Source organism: Mastigoproctus giganteus, chromosome 3 (genome assembly GCF_048544385.1).
Source record: "Mastigoproctus giganteus isolate SK-2022 chromosome 3, ASM4854438v1, whole genome shotgun sequence".
In the NCBI taxonomy this organism is placed as follows: Eukaryota; Metazoa; Arthropoda; class Arachnida; order Uropygi; family Thelyphonidae; genus Mastigoproctus; species Mastigoproctus giganteus.
In genome coordinates, this window is record NC_143577.1 from 248821498 (window position 1) to 248840240 (window position 18743).

Sequence of the window (18743 nt, forward strand, 5' to 3'; positions counted from 1 at the left end):
TGATTGGTGGAAGTTGATAGCCTAAATAAATTTAAGGCTGAGCTGGACTGGCATTTGGAACAAATGGGGGTGTTTTTTTTTGGCTGATGCTGCATAAGCTTGCTTTCTTGCATCATATGCCTCTACTAATGCTAATATATGAATATTAGGAGTCAGGCCACATGTGGATTGTATGAAGGATCATTTGGCAGTTCACAGTGCTGCCTCAGTTCTTGATTAGTGGTGTCACTGTGTTATGAGTACAAATATCTACAGATGCTGTTCATGATGAAGATTGAGTTCATAACTGTGTTTACAGCATTTTTTTGAGTGAAAGTGAGTAAACCTAATGGTATCTCCTTGGGCTACAATAGTGACTATATTCAAGAAGCAGTTTGAGGAGCTGCTCAGACCTTATTTGGACTGTATGCTCTGAGTAATACTTTCCTGATCAGAAACTATCTTCTTTTTGTTACTGACTTTTATTCGTATAATTTTGGAGGATTGCCAAAGTTCGGCTGGTACCACTTAATAAAATAAATAATTAAAAAATAAAATAAAAATGTCCTTTATATACACATTATACTCCACTTATTGAAATTCTGTATCTCTTATGTCTGAGTGGCACAATGTCTCTGACATCCCTAATGTCCAAGTTTGATGACTTAACCAGTACTTCATATTCATCAAACTTGTTTACTACACTCCTATCAGTAGCATACATGCAAGTATACATGCACCCAATTTTACTCTTAGTAACCCTAACACAGCCCGTGTTTCAAAGCCTGCCGAGAACTCTTTGCAGGCTTTGAAATCCCCAATACCTTGCTTTAAATGCTACTGCATATTCCAATAGAAGCAGTACAAGATTCACTTACACTTCTGCCTGTGGCTACTTTTAACCTATTAGTCTGTATATCCCCCCCCCCCAGCATAGCAGTTTTCCAACCCACTTGATTGATTAGGTTGATTATTTGGTTTTTAGGAGCATTAGCAACTAAGGCCATATTGCTCCGGGAATATGCGGTGGTCATTCCCTTGACCTTTCCGCATCCTCCGTATTTGGTAGTGACGGGCTCGAACCCCGGTCTAATCAAGAAGCGTGTGCTACGCACTGCTGCTCCTTCCCACCTGGCTACGGAGACGCCTCCAACCCACTTAACACAACCTTAAGCATCACCAAATATTCTTGCATCCTTTCTATTTAAGTGTATCCCATCCCTGTAAAAACAGCCTCTCCTGTTTACAAGCACAGACCACGCTAAGAAAAAAATTCTACCCCTTGAGCCCTGCACACTCTCCAGAGTTGAATTGATTGATATGGGCCTCATCATGTACTCTCTCCAATCATGTCTGGTCAAAATTGCAGACTGTCAATTTCAATCCTAACTCATGACATTTTCTCAATGTTGTCCTGTACTTGTTAATTAAATCCTCAGATATCCTACTCCTAATACCATTAGTACCGAGATGTTCAACAATATCACCTTTTGTGCCCTTAAAAGGTGACTTTTTCTCAGCTTTTTCTCCTGACAGATATACCCTGGTCCCATTCTACTAAACTAAACCTTTTTACTAAACATATTTCCTTTTCCCCGACAATAGATACTTCCTATGGGATCAGCAAATTCTGCCATGGAGAATCTCCAGAGTTGTGCTATCCAGTGCATAATGGTTCCCTCTTAATTTCTTTGAGGGCATCAACCCTGTTCCATAAGCCAATCAAAACACTGATTTGGTGCTTAAGCCCCTCATACTCACTGCAATGAATGTGCACAAAATCATCCAATTTGGATGTGTCACATTCTGGTATAGATAATTCCACAAAAAATGCAGCAAGTAGCACAATGAATGTAGCTGTGATTTGCATGAGAATTGATGGTTCTCTTCTGAGCCAAAGAAATCATGCTTTGGGCTTTTTTGCTTGCTGTTCTTGTTTGATGCATGACCCCAGTCTAAATTTAATTTAAAATTATTGCATAATCTAAGAGACAAAAGTATAATAATGCAATTCTATTCCTAGACTTTGCTAAGAGGTAAGAGGTATGTACTATTTAATTATGTTTCTAAATATGCTACTAATTTTCTAAATTCATAACTTAATACACCAACCTATATGCCATAATATGCCAACTTATGTGATTAGGATCTTTGAGCTACTTATTTACTACAATTTTAAAAAAAATTGATATACCTAGAGGGGTTGAATTAAAAAACAGTAGGGGAATAAAGGGAATTGGAGATTACAATTAAGGTAGACAAACTTCTTCATACAGTGCAGAGGGCCCACTATGTCCTGTTATTTTATTTTTTTGGTTTTTAAGAGCATTAGCAACTAAGGCCATATTGCTCTAGGGATATGCGGTGGTCATTCCCCTGGCCTTTCCGCATCCGTATTTGGTGGTCACGGGCTCGAACCCAGGTCTAATCAAGAAGCATGTGCTATGCACCGCTGCTCCTGCCCACCTGGCTATGGAGGCACCCCACTATGTCCTGTTGGTGATTTACCAAACATGTTTGTAGAGATAGAGAGAGGTAATAATCCCTATCTGACTAGAAAAAGAATGTCCATATGAGGAGAAAGACTGATTATATGGACTACAGAGCTTGGTAACTACATACCTTGGTGTGGAAGAAGGGGGATCTGACAGGTCTATATGGCCTTAAGAGTGGATAATAAAACCGAACAAAGGTGAAATTTTCACAGTTGTAAATGATATTAGAATGAAGAACATAAATTCAAATTATGGGGGAAGGAATTTAGACTGGAAATTTCCTTTGTCAGCGGCTGTTAATTACTGAAATAAGTTACCGTTGTGGGTAGATGAAGCTGAAATTTGTGGGGAAATTCAAACATCAGCTGGATCAGTACCTACATGATAGGTACTGATGATAGGTACTGATGAAGGTTGTGGGTAGATGAAGCTGAAATTTGTGGGGAAATTCAAACATCAGCTGGATCAGTACCTACATGAGGAGAGAAACACATAAGTGGTTTTTATTTTATTTTATTATTTTTTGGCTGGTGGTGCAGCAAAAGCTTGCAGCTCCCTTGCACCAAATGGCTTACACTAATACTCACTCTCTCCATCTCTCAGACATACACCCTTTCTCTTTCTATATGTGTATGATCAAAAATGTAATATACCTTTTCATCGAGATGCTCAACTACTTCTGCAGGTGATTTTCCCTTGATCATTTCAGCTAAGGAATCTGAACCAAGACCTTTCACTAGACCTGAAAATGCTGTCTCATACATTCTTAATCCTTCATCAGTAGATCGCAATTTGTCTTTGAGTGCTTTTATTTCTTCTTCTAAAGGTACCACCAAAGAACGCAGCATTTCAGCATCTTCCTGTGCCTACAAAAATAAAAGCTACAAATAATTCTGCTTTTCTAAAATTGTGAAACTTTCCACAATGAAGTTGTTGTTCTAGAGCAGGAGTCTTCAACCCATGGCCCACAAAGCTATTTTATGATACCCACAGGGCTAAGTTTAATAATAAACATCATTCAGCTTCTCAGCTTCTGATGGTTTTTAAAAGCAGACTTCACCCTTAAAAGGTTAAAGATCCCTGTTCTAAAAGACAGCATTATGGAATTCTTCAAACCTATTGGAAAAAACAGTGTTCAGATTTAAGAGTTAATAAAATGAACTGTGAGGAGTAGCAATAAAGTTCTGGGACTGGTACAATTAAAAGAGCACAACATGATGGTGCTCAAAAGTAGTTTTATTTTTATTCAAAATAATCACCACCTGATTGAATGCACTTATTATATTGTTCTAAATGTTTCTGAAAAGAATCAGCAAATTCATCCAAAGAGATGATGTTCAGTGGTTACATTTTTCTTTAGGTCCTCAACATCCTGAAATATCCTTCCTTTGAGGGCAGTTTTCACCTTGGAAAAAAGAAGTTGACTGGTGCTAGAACAGAAGAGTAAGGTGGATGGCTGATCATAGTGCAGCAGTTTGTCATAAATGTCTTCACAACAAGTGAAAAATGGGTGAGGTCACTGTCATGCAAGAACCAGTTGCTTTTTCTTGAAATTTTGGCCTCACTCGGGAAATGCACTTCAATAGTCTTTGAAGCATCTGTACATAGAATGCAGCATTGGCTCCCCCACTTCAGGTATAAATTCCTTGTGAATCACACACTTCTTCTTGAAAAACATGCATCATCTTGATCCTGGACTTCTGTAAATGAAACCTTTTGGGCCTCAGTGATGATTTTGAAGTCCACTGTATGCTCTAACATGTCTGAGTCAAACTAAAACACCCAACACTCGCTTCCAGTGACAATCTAGTTGAAAAAAATTGGATTGGCAAGTCTGGATAAAGTCTTCACATGATGCCACTATTCGTTGCTTCTGCTCATCCATGAGCTCATCCATGAGGCTGTGCAACTTTTGCACAGACCTTCTTTTTCCCTAAATATTCATGCAGAATTTGACGAATTGTCTCCTTATTCATATCCAACTCACCAACCATCATTCTGAGGCTCAAACAATGATCTCTTTCCACAATTTCCTGAACTTTTGCAACTCTGTCCTCATTTTGAGAGGTTGATGGCTCATCAACCCAGTCCTTGGCTCATCGCAAACATCCTCACATCCATCTTTGAACCACTTATGCCATTCAAACACACTAGTATGACTTAATGTTTCATCGACATAAACAGTTTTTAACATTTCATACATTTCTGTTGGAGATTTTCCCAGTCGAAGCAAAATTTAATATTCTTTCATTGCTCCATTGCAAAATCACAACACAGAACATTAATGCTACTAACAAAACTGGTTGTTGCTGCAACCTGTCAGCCTACTGGAAAATCCCTGTACCATCATCTGTTCCAGGAAGTTTGAACTACAAACACACCACTTCCATTTATTTTCACTCATTGAACATGAGCACTGGTCAGGGAACTTTATTGCCACACTTCGTACATACATACTAAAATACAAAAACTTTGTTAATGATTACAATAACAGTTACCATGAGTATAGTCTATAATGAGAAGTCCACTATTAATTGAGCATTATTTAATGTACATTTATTAATTTTAAATATAACGAAATTTTATAGTAATTATAAGCAAACAATGAAATTTTCTACAGTGGGAGTGCTTTAAACTATAGTGACTGTATAATTTTGTTTAATGCATTCAACACAACATTCATTTATTTGTAAATGAATGAACACATAAGTTATGTTATGCACTAATTCAAAATCACATTTCACAATGGCAAACCAAATCACCCAATATTTTTCAGGGAAAGTTTTCTGCATCTTAGCAGTTTTCATCTATGCTTGTAGAGATATGCACTACCATTTGATGTAGATGCACACAAATGTGTACAGGAATGTGGTGAATGAATTGATACTTAAAGAATCAGAAGACTAATTTTGTGCTGCAGATGCCCTACATGCTCACAGAAAGGAACTTTATTGTTAGCTAGCTGAGTCTAATAACTTGGGAAATTTCAAAAGTAGGAATTAGTATTAGTAGTGGAAAATGATGCAAGAAAGCAAGCTTATATAGCATCATCCAAAAAAAAAAGAAAAGAAAAAAACACCAATCCTTTCATATCCCCCCTCTAACAGTTTGTCTAGTTCTTCCTTGAATTTATTCAAACTACTTACTTCTACAACACCAGATGGGAGTTTGTTCCAACAATCATATCTGCTGGCTGAAAGCAAATTTCCATACATTCAACATGCAATTTCTGTACAGCCAACCTGCAATCTTCCTCATTTTGAATTTATGCCCACTCATGTACAAAGTCTGAGCAATAGGAAGGAGTCCATCAACGCTGAGCTTACTCAATCCATTCAAAGCCTTAAGCACCTCAATCAGATCTCCTTGCAGGTGTCTAGTTTCCAGGAGCTGCAAATTGCAGAACTGAAGCCTTTCCTGGTAAAGCAACCTTCTGTTCCCCCTCACTAATCTAGTTGCACATCTCTGCAACTGCTCCAACAGATCAACATTCTTCTGCAAATGAAGGCTTCCACACCTGTATGCAGTACTCAAGATGTGGCCTGACCACTGATTTATACAATGGGATAATCACCTCCTTATCCTTACCAACAAAATTCCTGTATATCATTGACAAAACGGCACCTATGGAATTTTTTTTTTAAATGCATACTAAATTCTCAGATTTTTCACAAGATATCTTGAAGTTAAATTTTGCAAGAAAGTGCATTAGGCCTTTTAGCTTTTTATTAAGTGCTGCTTGCTCTGTCTCTGAGAAATAACACTAACATTAATACTTGCAAAATGATACAACAAAATTAAGTTTCTATAAAAAAAGAATCAGTAAAAAACAAAACACACTAAACATAACCGTCACCCATTTTATTTATCTTTTAGTGTTAGTTGTGGCAAATGATGCAAAAAAGAAAGCTTATACAGCAGGGAAAAAAAACATCATTCCATAACACCAGATGGAAGTTTGTTTTGACAATCGACTACCTAGTGGGGGGCTGAAGCCAAATTTTGGCACATCTATCCTAGAACCATCTTTCCTCAATTTAAATTTATGTCCCCTCACATGTGCAGTCTGAGCAAGAGTGAGAATGCCATCAGCATTGTGCTTATTAGATCCATTCAAAGCTTTAAACACCTCAATCAGATCTTTTCAGATGCTGCAATTTTCAGAAATGAGGCCTTTCTTGATAAGAGCATATTGTTTCATTTTTTCCAGCTTTTGTTCCATTCACTAATTTCATTGCTCTTCTCTGCACATATTGTGTGTATTTCATTCATACTGGTTGAAATACAGTTGAGTAAAGGGGTGAATTTCTTTCTTAATGAAAATTCAAAACAAACATTGCAATATACAATACATAATAATGTATTTGGCAAGATTCCTGAATATCCTGGATGAAAACATACTTCTTCACAAAAAAAAAAAAAAAAAAGAAATACTATTAATATTAGGGATACATAGTGTAGCAATATGATCTAGGTTTTTAACTAGATTACAATGCCACAACATGACCTCTGGAAATTTTACACTGTAGTTGATTGGAGGTTATTTACTAATTTACTTGATGATTTGAAGAAAAAATGACAAGGTAATTAGTAAATAAGCTGCTATCAAATTATATAAGTACATTAAGTGCAAAACCTAAAGGTTTTAAATTTAAAATCCATGAAAATAATTTTATTCATTTCTTAAAATGTATAAAAATGAAAAGTGTAAAACAAGTGAATTTGGTCAAGTATGTTAATGGAATGAATTTTCAGAATTATTAACATTGAGATTCTTAGATTCTATGAAGCTAAAAAGCAATACAGTTATTTTGTTATCCCTTCTTAGTATCAGAAGACCAAAATGGATCAAACATGCACTTAGAATTAATTTGGCTCCCTATCAGAGAAACATTCATTTCCTTCTTTTTATACAGATATTTCCATCAGTGTTGTTCTTTTGAATTAACTTCTGTAAATTAATACAGTATTAATTACACTTCTTCCAAGTCAATGCAAACACAGCATCATCATCTGGTTAATGTGCATTCATGGTTTAACTAACTTTTCTTCTTTATTCCATCGACTTCTGCTCTTTGGAACAATCTTACTCCATATGCATTTTCTGAAAATTAAAATCTATATAAATGTGTCCAACATCAATTAGTTTCTGTCTTTTTTTTTTTTTTTTGGTAGTTGTTGGCACATCGGCTTTTGCAGCCATAATGCACCTCCCAAGGTTTTTGCAGTACTTTGATCCAAGCCCGAGGCGGGATTCGAACTCGCGACCTTTGGGTTGCCAGGCAGGCACTTTACCCACCCGGCTAGCCCGGTCGGCAGTTTCTGTCTTCTCAACTAAATTCTGTACTACAGTTCTGTAAGTTCCAATAATCATCATGTTAGAGGTTACCATAAAAATGTTATTGGATCCATACTGAACGATCCCACATAACATTTCTATGCTCAAATATTTAAATGTCATTACGCGTTCTGTTATTTTTCCTTCTAATTCCAATTTTGCTAGAAATTGGAATTGCTAGAAACTACTAGCAACTTTGTTTTATTAACTAAAATTTTCATATTATATTTTGCAACAATTTTTTTAAATTTATGCAGCAATATCTGCAAATCACCTTCTGTTTGTGCAAGAAGTACTGTGTCATCTGCATAATTTACCATTTTTAATCCTTTATTTCCTATTTTAACACAGCTTTCTTAACTTCTAAATTTATTTCTCTAATAACTTTATCCATAATAAGAGCGAAAAGGGTTGGACTCAATGAATCGCCTTGCCTTACACCTTTTCTAATTGGTACTTCTTTATGTAGTAGTAGTAGTAGGAGGCCTATATTATATTGCTTAGAGGGGAACAGGCATTCTGTGTGTTATCAGACACTCAGTCTAAAACACTGATGGATCCAATATCTTTCTATTTCAGAAGATTTAAGAGAAGTCCGGTTGGCCGTGTCCCTAAAATCCACTCATGCACACCTTCTCGATGGTAAGCCCTGTTACGTCACTTAGGTGGCAAAGAACATGAAGAGTGGTTCTCTTCAAGACACCTGGTCAACGCGAAGAGGAAAAGACCAAACCCTCCAGCATATGACAGTAAGATGAAACAAATGGCCCTCAGTCCACAGCGACTTTCACTCCCCCTCTTACGGCAGCGAGAGGATTAGAATGGAAGCAGAGGGCTAAGAATCTCTGGGTACAACCAGGCTGCCATGCACGGAAACTGAACTTGACCTCTTACAATGTAAGATCACTCATCGGTGAAGACAGGATATTAGAGCTGGAAAAGGAATTAGAAAATGTGAATTGAAATATCATCAGTTTGGCTGAAACAAGAAGAAGAAATGATTCACTTATAAGTTTATCAAGTGAAAATCTGCTGTACACCAATGGAAACAGTGAAAGGAGTGAAGGTGGAGTTGGCTTTCTGGTCCATAAAGATATAAAAAAAACAACATTTTGGAATTCAAAAGTACATCACCAAGGGTGTCAAGACTGCTACTCAGGATTTCTAAGAGGTATAAGCTAAAGGTTATAATGATTTATGTATCAACATCGAGCCACGATGATGAAGAGGTTGAAGAAATGTACACTGAAATTGAGTGTCTTCTAGATGAACAGAAAACTCACTACGCTATCATTATGGGGGACTTCAATGCTAAGGTTGGAAAGAGACAAAACAGCACAGAAAGGGGAACTATAGGAAAATTTGGAATTGGTGAAAGAAATGAAACAGGTGAAAGACTTGTGGAATTTGCAGAATCTCGAGGAATGTCAGTAATGAACACTTTTTTCAAGAAAAGGGTGAACAGAAAGTGGACATGGAAGAGCCCAAATGGATTAACAACTAATGAAATCGACTTCATCCTCACTAACAGAAGATATATCGTGAATGATGTTACTGTCCTGAACAAGGTAAATGTTAGAAGTGATCACACAATGGTAAGATGAAAACTTGATATAGATGTAAGAAAAGAAAGGAAAAAACTGACTCGAGTAAATAATACAAAGAACTTTGAGATAACGGAAGAGGAGAAAAAGCAGTATTTACTGGAACTTAACAAGTTTGCGCTTCTGCAGACTGCTCAGGACCAAGATATTGACGAGGAATATTGCAACTTTCTGAAAGTGATAAAGCCCAAGAAACCTATAGGTAAAAAGAAATCCAAAGAAGAAAAAATTAGTCAAGAAACACTTGTCGTGATGAACCGAAGACGACAAATGAAGAGCAAGAAAAACACTGACAAGGAGAAAATTGAGTATACTAAGTTATGCAAAGCCATTAGAAAGAGACTCAAAGAGGGCATAAGAAAATTTAACACAAGAAAAGTAGAACAAGCATTAAGGGAAAACAAAGGATTTAAATCAGCAGCCATGAGCAGTAATACAGGAAGACAAATGATACTGAAACTGAAGAATAGCGATGGTGTACTTATAAATAGCAGAGAAGGCATAATTCAAATAGCAGAAGACTACTATAAAGAATTATACAAGGAGCGAGGGAATGATGTCAGCAGTGGGGAAGATGGATCGCAAATTAGTAACACATACAATATACCTGATATCCTTCCTGATGAGGTAGAACATGCGTTGAAGAAAATGAAGAATAACAAAGCCCGGGGGGAAGATGAAGTTACTGTAGAGTTGTTAAAATTGGGAGGAAGAGACATGACACAAAAACTGGCAAGACTCTTCACAAAATGCATTAGAAAAGGTGTGATGCCTAAGCAGTGGAATAATGCAATCACAGTTTTGCTGCATAAGAAAGGAGATAAATCAGAAATTGGAAATTATAGACCAATTAGTTTGTTATCCCACATCTACAAGTTGTTCACATGGGTCATTACTAACAGATTAGAAAGAATACTTAATCAGAATCAACCGAAAGAGCAAGGTGCCTTTAGGACAGGATTTTTTTTTTTTTTTTTTTTTGTTAGCACATCAGCCTCTGTGGCCATGATGCACCTCGCAAAGTTTTTGCATTTTACTGTGATCCAAACCCAAGGCGGGATCACAGCACTCCCACTTGGCAACCCACGATCTTTGAGTTGCCAAGCTGGCACTTGACCTACCTGGTTAGCCCGGTCGGCTTAGGACAGGATTCTCAACTATGGATCACGTTCTCGTAATGTCACAGCTAATGGAGAAAGCAAATGAATATAAAACACCATTATGCCTGGCATTTGTGGATTATGAAAAGGCATTTGACTCCATACAGCATAAGGCAATGTTTCAGGCACTAGAAAGACAAGGCATAGATACCCCATATATTATGATTTTGAAGAAATTTATGAGAATGCTACCTCCTTTATTAGACTAGACAAAGACAGTAGTAAATTTAAAATTGAGAAAAGAGTTCGACAACGAAACACAATATCTTCGAAATTGTTTACTGCTGCCCTTGAGGAAGCTTTCAGAAGATTAGACTGGTCACAGAAAGGAGTCAATGTGAATGGAGAGCACCTAAACCATTTACGATTTGCAGATAACATTGTGGTCATAAGCCATGATCCCAAAGAATTAGAGGAAAATCTTAATCAGTTATGCACAGTTAGTAAGGATTTTGGACTAAAGATGAATATGGCTAAAACAAAAGTAATGATGAACAAGTATGCCACAGAAAGGGATATAATGATTGAAGGAACAGTAATTGAAAAGGTGGAGTCATATACTTATCTGGGACAAGTCATTAGCTGTAATAATGATAAATGGCTGGAAGTCAAGAGAAGAATAAATTTTGGATGGATAGCATTCAGGAAATATAGTCACATACTGAGGAGCAATATCCCAATTTGTCTGAAACGTAAAATAATGAACCAATGTATACTCCCCACCATGACATGGAAGTGAAATTTGGGCACTTGCCAAAAGAATGGAAGAGAAGTTGAGAACTACACAGCGAAGAATAGAACAAATTATATTGGGAATCAGACTGTTAGATAAGAAGAGAAACACATGGATTAGGCAGCAAACTCAAGTAAAGGACATTCTTATCAAAACTAAAGAACTGAAATGGTCTTGGGCAGGACACATAGCTCGAAGTCATGATGACAGATGGACTAAGAAAATAACAGAATGGTACCCAAGAGGAGCTAGAAGAAAACCTGTAAGACAACAACGGAGATGGACAGATGAAATTCATGAGTTTGTGGGTAGTAAATGGATGACCATTGCACAAAACAGAAAGAACTGGAAAGTTTCTGGAGAGGCCTTCATCCTGCAGTGGATTGAAAATGGCTGATGATGATGATTATATTGCTTAAATATAAGTTTGAAAAAAAACAAATTTTAAGATACAATCAAATAAAGCCAACAAGAGTTTTTCAGTTAACTAAATAAAATTACTATTAAAAGTATTTCCTCTGCATTTTTAATTCAAGAAAAAATCCTTATTCATTTTGTATACGCCTATTGTTGTTTGTTTGGTTTTTAGGAGCATTAGCAACTAAGGCCATATTGCTCTGGGAATATGCGGTGGTCATTCCCTTGACCTTTCCGCATCCTCTGTATTTGGTGGTGACTGGCTCGAACCCCGGTCTAATCAAGAAGCTTGTGCTACTCACTGCTGCTCCTTCCCACCTGGCTACAGAGGCGCCCGTATGTAAATGCCTAGTGGTATACTGTAACTGCTTTGTACCACATCTGTTTGGTGATTGTTCACCTTTTACAGTAAACCCCCACTATTCGCGGTTTCGTCTCGGTCGCTGATTTAATATAAAATGAAGCCTAAAAAAAATGAGAATTTTGAAGCGCCGTGAACATTTCCTGCCATAAAAAAACATGAGCGCGGCTAAAATTATCTTTCCCGGTAAAAAAACGCTCAGTGGGTGGAAATGAGAAGGGTGACAAAATCGCGAGAGTGGATGTGTCTCGCTAATCCTTCTTCAGTATGTGTTTGCTAATGCTAATGCTTGTCATGGAAGGTTTTGTCGTTTGCTTTTAATTTATATGCTTATAAATTGAATAAACTTATCAATTTATAAATTGATATGCTTAAAAGTGATAAATCTACCATTTTGCAGTGTAAAACAGACTTTTTCTAGTGCGTTAATAGAAGAAAGTGACTTTATTGTGGACAAATTCTTTCTAACCCGTACAAAAATATGGCTACGAATAACAAGGGAAATGTGAAAAGATTAAAGAAGGTGATGACATTAGCAAATAAAATTGAGTTATTAGATAAAATTTCTAATGGTGAAAGTGTCTCCTCGGTGGCAAAACATTATAAATTCAATGAGTCAACGGTACGATCAATCAAGAAACCGGAAGAAAAAATCCGCCGTAGTGTCCGTGAAAATGCGCTAATTGCTTCAGAAATTTGCTCTGTAACTCGTGATGTTAAATTAGAAAAAAATGGAAAAAGCTTTAAATCTGTGGATAGAAGATGGAACTCATAATAAAATTCCGTTAAGTTCACTCATCATTAGTGAAAAGGCAAAACTCCTTTATCAACACTTTTGCGAAACTGGTGATAACACTGGCAGAATAAGTTTTTTAGCTAGCAAAGGCGCTGATTTGAAAGATTTGTTTGAAATTTCTATAAATATTACATTTAATATTAAATTGTTTCTTATTTTCATTTCGATGCCATATGCTTGCATTTCACAATGTACTGTCTATAACATAGACAAAATTTTAGACTAGTTTTTCTTATATATTTCATACTTTGGAACGGAACCCCTTTATTGCTATGGAAGCCATAACTCAGTATTCGCGTTTTCGGTATTCGCAGCATTTCTCAGGAACGTAACCCCCGCGGGGGTTTACTGTACTTGGAAATTTAATTTGGAATAACTCCCTATTATATTAATATGAACAGAGTGAACATAGTTAAAGTCCACATAATTTCAGTCCTTTGTTGATCTAAGGTGTATACAGGTTGCATTCACATATGGAAACTATGTTTCAAAGGATACAATAGGCCTACAGAAAAAATAAATTTACTCATCATGATGTATGAAAATGCATGCATTTTTGCACTTTTTTTCGTGGATTTAATGCAACAAAAGACAGCTTCACTGAACAAGAAAATGTTATTCTAATGGCAACCATCATAGATGTCTCGAAATAAAAGTCTGTGTTTTTTTTTTTGGCGAAACTATTCCACAAAAATGGTCATAGTACATCATATACTGAAGGAGTACAGATGGAAGAAATGTTTCACATGATGTTCTAGTCCAGTTGTGGCCAACAAGTCAATCGCAGCTTTAATTTCGGGCGATCACAATGAATTTTAAATATATATAAAAAATAGATTAGGCAAAATCTAAATGTTATTATTATTTTTGCACCCCACTTGCATACACTTATTACAAATCCATTGAATCATGTGACTACTCTCGTTGCCCTGCAGCTGCTAGGCTTGTCTAGTGAAAATTCGCGCAGTTATGCTGTGGAGAGCATGGTGTATGTGTTGAATTCTTATTTAGCTTACTTAATATTAATAACTGGACAGTACTCATACGTTAAATACACTTTGATAAAATGAATACTACAAAAGAGAGTAAAACATATCATTTTTATCAAGTGGGATCTAGAATGCTTTTTTGTAATGATAAAAGAAAAATGTTGTTTGATTTGCAGATTAAATTAAATCCAGATTATTTATGCAACAAAATTTCTTCATGACACCTAATTTACAATCTAAAGCAGTAACTGTAGCATCATTTAAAGTGAGTCATCTTCTTGCAAAAAAAATGCAAACCATTTTCTGATGGTCATTTTTAGAAACAACGGATTCTCTTTTTGAAAATTTTAAGAACAAAAATGAAATTAAATGTGCTCTTCAAGATCTGAAATTATCTCAAAATACTGTGATGTGATGGATCGAAAAAATGAGTAAAAATGTGAGCGAACAATTGTGTGCTCATATTGCTAATTGTGTGTCCTTTTCTCTACAACTGGATGAATCTACAGCTGTCAGTGATACAGCTCAATTGCTCGTTTTTATTTGTATGGTTTTTCAATGATTCCGCCACTAGAAAACTGCTGGGTGTGGTTTCATTAAAAGAAAGAACTAGAGGTCTTGATATATTGAACGCATTCAAAAATTTTATTGAAAAAATTAAATTATCATTATTTAAACTCGTATCAATAACAACAGATGGAGTCAAATTAATAGCATAGCTTAATTTGCGGTACTCACCTTTTTATATAAGCTGCAATTGACGTGTTGAGATAGGATAAAATGGCAGTTGAGTTTAAAAATTGGAATTAATATGGATACGTTTAAATTTTGGAAACGGAGTTTAAAATATGCTCAAGGAAATAGAAGTGCACGTCTTCATCCTTGGTTTTCATGAATTAAAGGTTGAAAGATGAAGACGTGCACGTCTATTTCCTTGAGCATATTTTAAATTCTGTTTCCAAAATTTAAACGTATCCATATTAATTCCAATTTTTAAACTCAACTACCATTTTATCCTATCTCAACACGTCAATTGCAGATTATATAAAAAGGTGAGTACCGCAAATTAAGCTATGCTATTAATTTGAGTCAATTTAAATCGGTACTTTAAGAATTCTACAATTTATCTAATTGTCAACAGATGGAGCTAAAGCAATGATAGGGCATCTTAACAGATTCATCGCATTCTGCCAAACGGATGATGAATTCCCAGATTTTTTGATGATTTTTTGATGATACTGCTGTATCATCCACCAACAAGTGTTAGCCAGCAAAAGATTAAATACTAAAAGTGTTATAGGCATAGCTTTCAAAATTGTGAATTTTATGAGAGGACAATCGCTTCAAAGGAGACTTTTAAAAATGCAACTCAATGAAAATGAACCAGATCTGATATTACACACAGATGTAAAGTGGCCGAGTCGGAGTAAGTTTCTACAGAGATTTCGAAATTTGATGAAGGAAATTAAAAAATTTGTTGATCAAAGGGGAGATGATTATCAGCAGCTATAAGTGGTTGTGCGATCTGGCTTTTTTTTTTTTTTTGGCAGATTTTACCAGTAAATTAAGTGATCTGAATTTGGAGTTACAATGAAAAATGAGTGCCTCCGTAGCCAGGTGGGAAGGAGCAGCAGTGCATAGCACATGCCTCTTGATTTAGACTGGGGTTCGAGCCCTTCACCACCAAATAAGGAAGATGCGGAAAGGTCAGGGAATGACCACCGCATATCCCGGAGCAATATGGCCTTACTTGCTAATGCTCCTAAAAACCAAATAACAAACAAACAAACACAATGAAAAATTAAAAATGTGGGTGACATGATTAGTAGCATTTCTGCATATAAATATCAATTTTTGGCAATGCCTAACATTCTCAAAGGAAAAAAAAAAAAAAAAAAAAAAAACGATCATTTTGCAAATATGCAAGACCATTTGCAAAAATATCCTGTTTTTCGAATTTAATAATGTTTCTGAAATTGAGAAAGTTGTGGATGATTTTGAAACCAGATTCAGTGATTTTAAAACAATTGAAGACTGTTCAATATATTTCTTATTAATGTCGACTTAGATAAAAACAAATTGCAGAAAAAAAAGTTGATGGGATTTTTCACATGGAGAAAATATTACTTGAAAATGAAATTATTACATTGCAAAAACAATATTTTCCTAAAAGCCAGATCATCAGGAAAGTCTTCCAAGAAGTACCCAAATGCAAAAATATGCAGTGAACTTTTAAATTCCTGTTTTGGTTCCACATTATCTAAGTGAATCGGCCTTTTCGTATTTGAAAAAAACAAAGACGAAGAATCGTTCTACTCTTACGGACTTGCATACAGAAGATTCTTTATGGTTGCATTATCACAGTATATCCCCGATTTTGAAAGCTTGGCAGATGACATGAAGATACAAACTTCACATAAATTAAAAATTTAAATATGTATGAATTTAAAATAAGAATTCTGAATTGTATTTAATTTTAAAATTTATAAACAATATTTTTCAATATGTGTTAATTAACTTTTTTAACCATGTGCAATGAAATTCTTGAGATGGTAGATCGCGGCACATTTTGAATAAAGACAGGATCGCACCACAAATTAAGTTGGCCACCTCTGTTCTAGACCTTAGAAGATTATGGAAAACTTGACAACACAAGAAACCTTAATGATTAAATTAAAATTATACACTTTTTTTTTTTTTTAACTAAATGAATATACTGCTGAAATTACACAAGCTTTTTGCTTGAAAACAACTACTGTTACCTGTAATCAAGCAAATTTAAATTAATAAAAGCAAAGTAAAATGAAATTAGACAAAATTAACAACTGACAATTAATCAGGAATTTATTACCTTTTGGGGACCTACAGGTGCAGATGCATCCTAATGAAATAACACCTGTGGTCCCTTTATCTTTAGCATTTTTTTTAGCATTAGTAGAGGCATTTGATGCAAGAAAGCAAGCTTATGCAGCATCAGCCAAAAAAAAAAAAAATAATAATAATAATAATAATAATAATAATAAATAAATAAATAAAAAATAACCACTTCCACTTCACCCCTCTGTTCGTTCGAAATACCTGTCCAGCTGAGCCTTAAACTTATTTAGGCTATCAACTTCCACGACAAGGGATGGAAGTCTATTCCATCAACCAACCACCTGCTGGCTAAAGGCAAATTTCCTCACATCTATCCTACATCTGTCTTTTCTCAATTTGAATTTATGTCTTCTCAGGTGATTATTCTGAGCAAGAGGAAGAATCCCATCAGCATTGAGCATGCTCAAACCATTCAAGGCTTTATGCACCTCTATCAGATCACTTCGCTGGTGCCTAGTCCCCAGACACTGTAATTTGCAAAACTTAAGCCTTTCTTCATAAGAGCACCCCTTTGTTCCATTCACTAATCTTGTTGCCCTTCTTTAATTTTCATTATTTTTCTTGTTTGAGGAATCTGCCCTGATCCATAGAATATTTTTACATAGTCCTCCTGTTTAGTTTCAGGCTGCACTAGCACCATTACAGCAGAATTAAGTGAGACTCTCTCTATGTCTTTTTTTGTCTACCAGTAGCAGTAGTTACTTTCAAGCAAAAAACTTGTAGCTTAAGCGACATGTTCATGCAGTAAAAAAGTGTTTAATTCTAATTTAATCATTTTGTGATAATATTACATATTTTTTTCTTTGATTTAATAGGAAATATAAGTTAAGTGCAAGAAGATGAAAGTACATTGCTCCATTTGGTATAGTGATATCACCATCCCAAATGATATGGCTGTCACCCATGACAACAGCAGTACTTGAGCTATGGCATGCATTTAGCACTGCCAAAGACAACCAGGCATAAAATTCCAAGAAATGCACTTCATTATCCATGTAAGAGTAATCATTCACACCAATTACTCATTGGCTGGCAATCCAAAAACTTGACTGGCCTCTTCACCAAACTTTGTACAATACTCTGAAATATTTGACAACTGTATGGCCTAATCTCACAGCTGAATTTACTGTTGGCCCTACTTTTTTTTTTTTTTTTGAAATCGGGGAAACAGAAATTGTGATATGATTTCTCACTGGTCAACACTACCATGCCAGCTTATGTGATAATTCTATATTAAAACAACATAACAGTACAGATGTCTTCAGACATGCATGCCAGTGTGCTCCCACATATCATTTACACTGTAAAGGATTTGTGACCAACAAACTTTACCAATGATAGTGTTGAATGGGTTTTTAACATCACAAACCCCTGTAACTTTTGGCGGCAATGTTAAACTGAATTCAGCAGTAGGTCTATCATGTTGACACTATTCACACCCTTGCACAGGTGAAAACAACACCTTATGACATGGCAATATCACACCCTATACACTACATTCCAATATTAAAAAAAATGCTCTGTAATCAATGAAGAACATCATGCTGAATAGCTCTCCCCCTGAACTGAGAACAGTCTTTCTTTGTCTCTCCGAAAGTTAGTTTTTGAACTAAAAATGTTTCCCCTATAAGCCTCTTCTGCATCCTTTGAAACATGTAGATTCTAAATATAAATGCGATCCATCTATTCCACTAGTCAACAGAGGCATTGAAGGAGGTACTGGAACTCATGAGTGATCATAATTAAAGTCCCATAAATATTTTGTTAATATCAATTTTAAATTATTTATTTCTATAAATATTAAAATGATTAGCATGATTTTATTATAAAACTATAAATTTTATATTAAATAAGCACATAATGTTCATAATGTTTATTTTCATTCTTTGATCATTTTATTATGTCCTAAGGTGAAAATTTGTAACATAAGAATGCGTCTCAAATTATGTATTAAATGACACCGGGAAAATAGGTTTCATTTAAATTATTTTGAA

The 18743-nt window shown here is 35.5% G+C and overlaps 1 protein-coding gene across 6 annotated transcripts in view; it reads right to left on the reverse strand.

Moving 5' to 3' along the window:
• LOC150089016 (rab GTPase-binding effector protein 1-like) overlaps positions 1-18743 on the reverse strand; it is a 367033-nt gene that overhangs the window by 218200 nt on the left and 130090 nt on the right. For 5 of the 6 annotated variants that reach the window (XM_090369775.1, XM_090369773.1, XM_090369774.1 and 2 more), the window contains one exon: positions 3128-3340. The exons of the other annotated variant lie outside the window; for it this stretch is intronic. In XM_090369775.1, coding sequence (XP_090225901.1) covers positions 3128-3340 — 213 coding nt within the window. The remainder of the gene's footprint in view (positions 1-3127; positions 3341-18743) is intronic. 6 annotated transcript variants of the gene reach the window in all.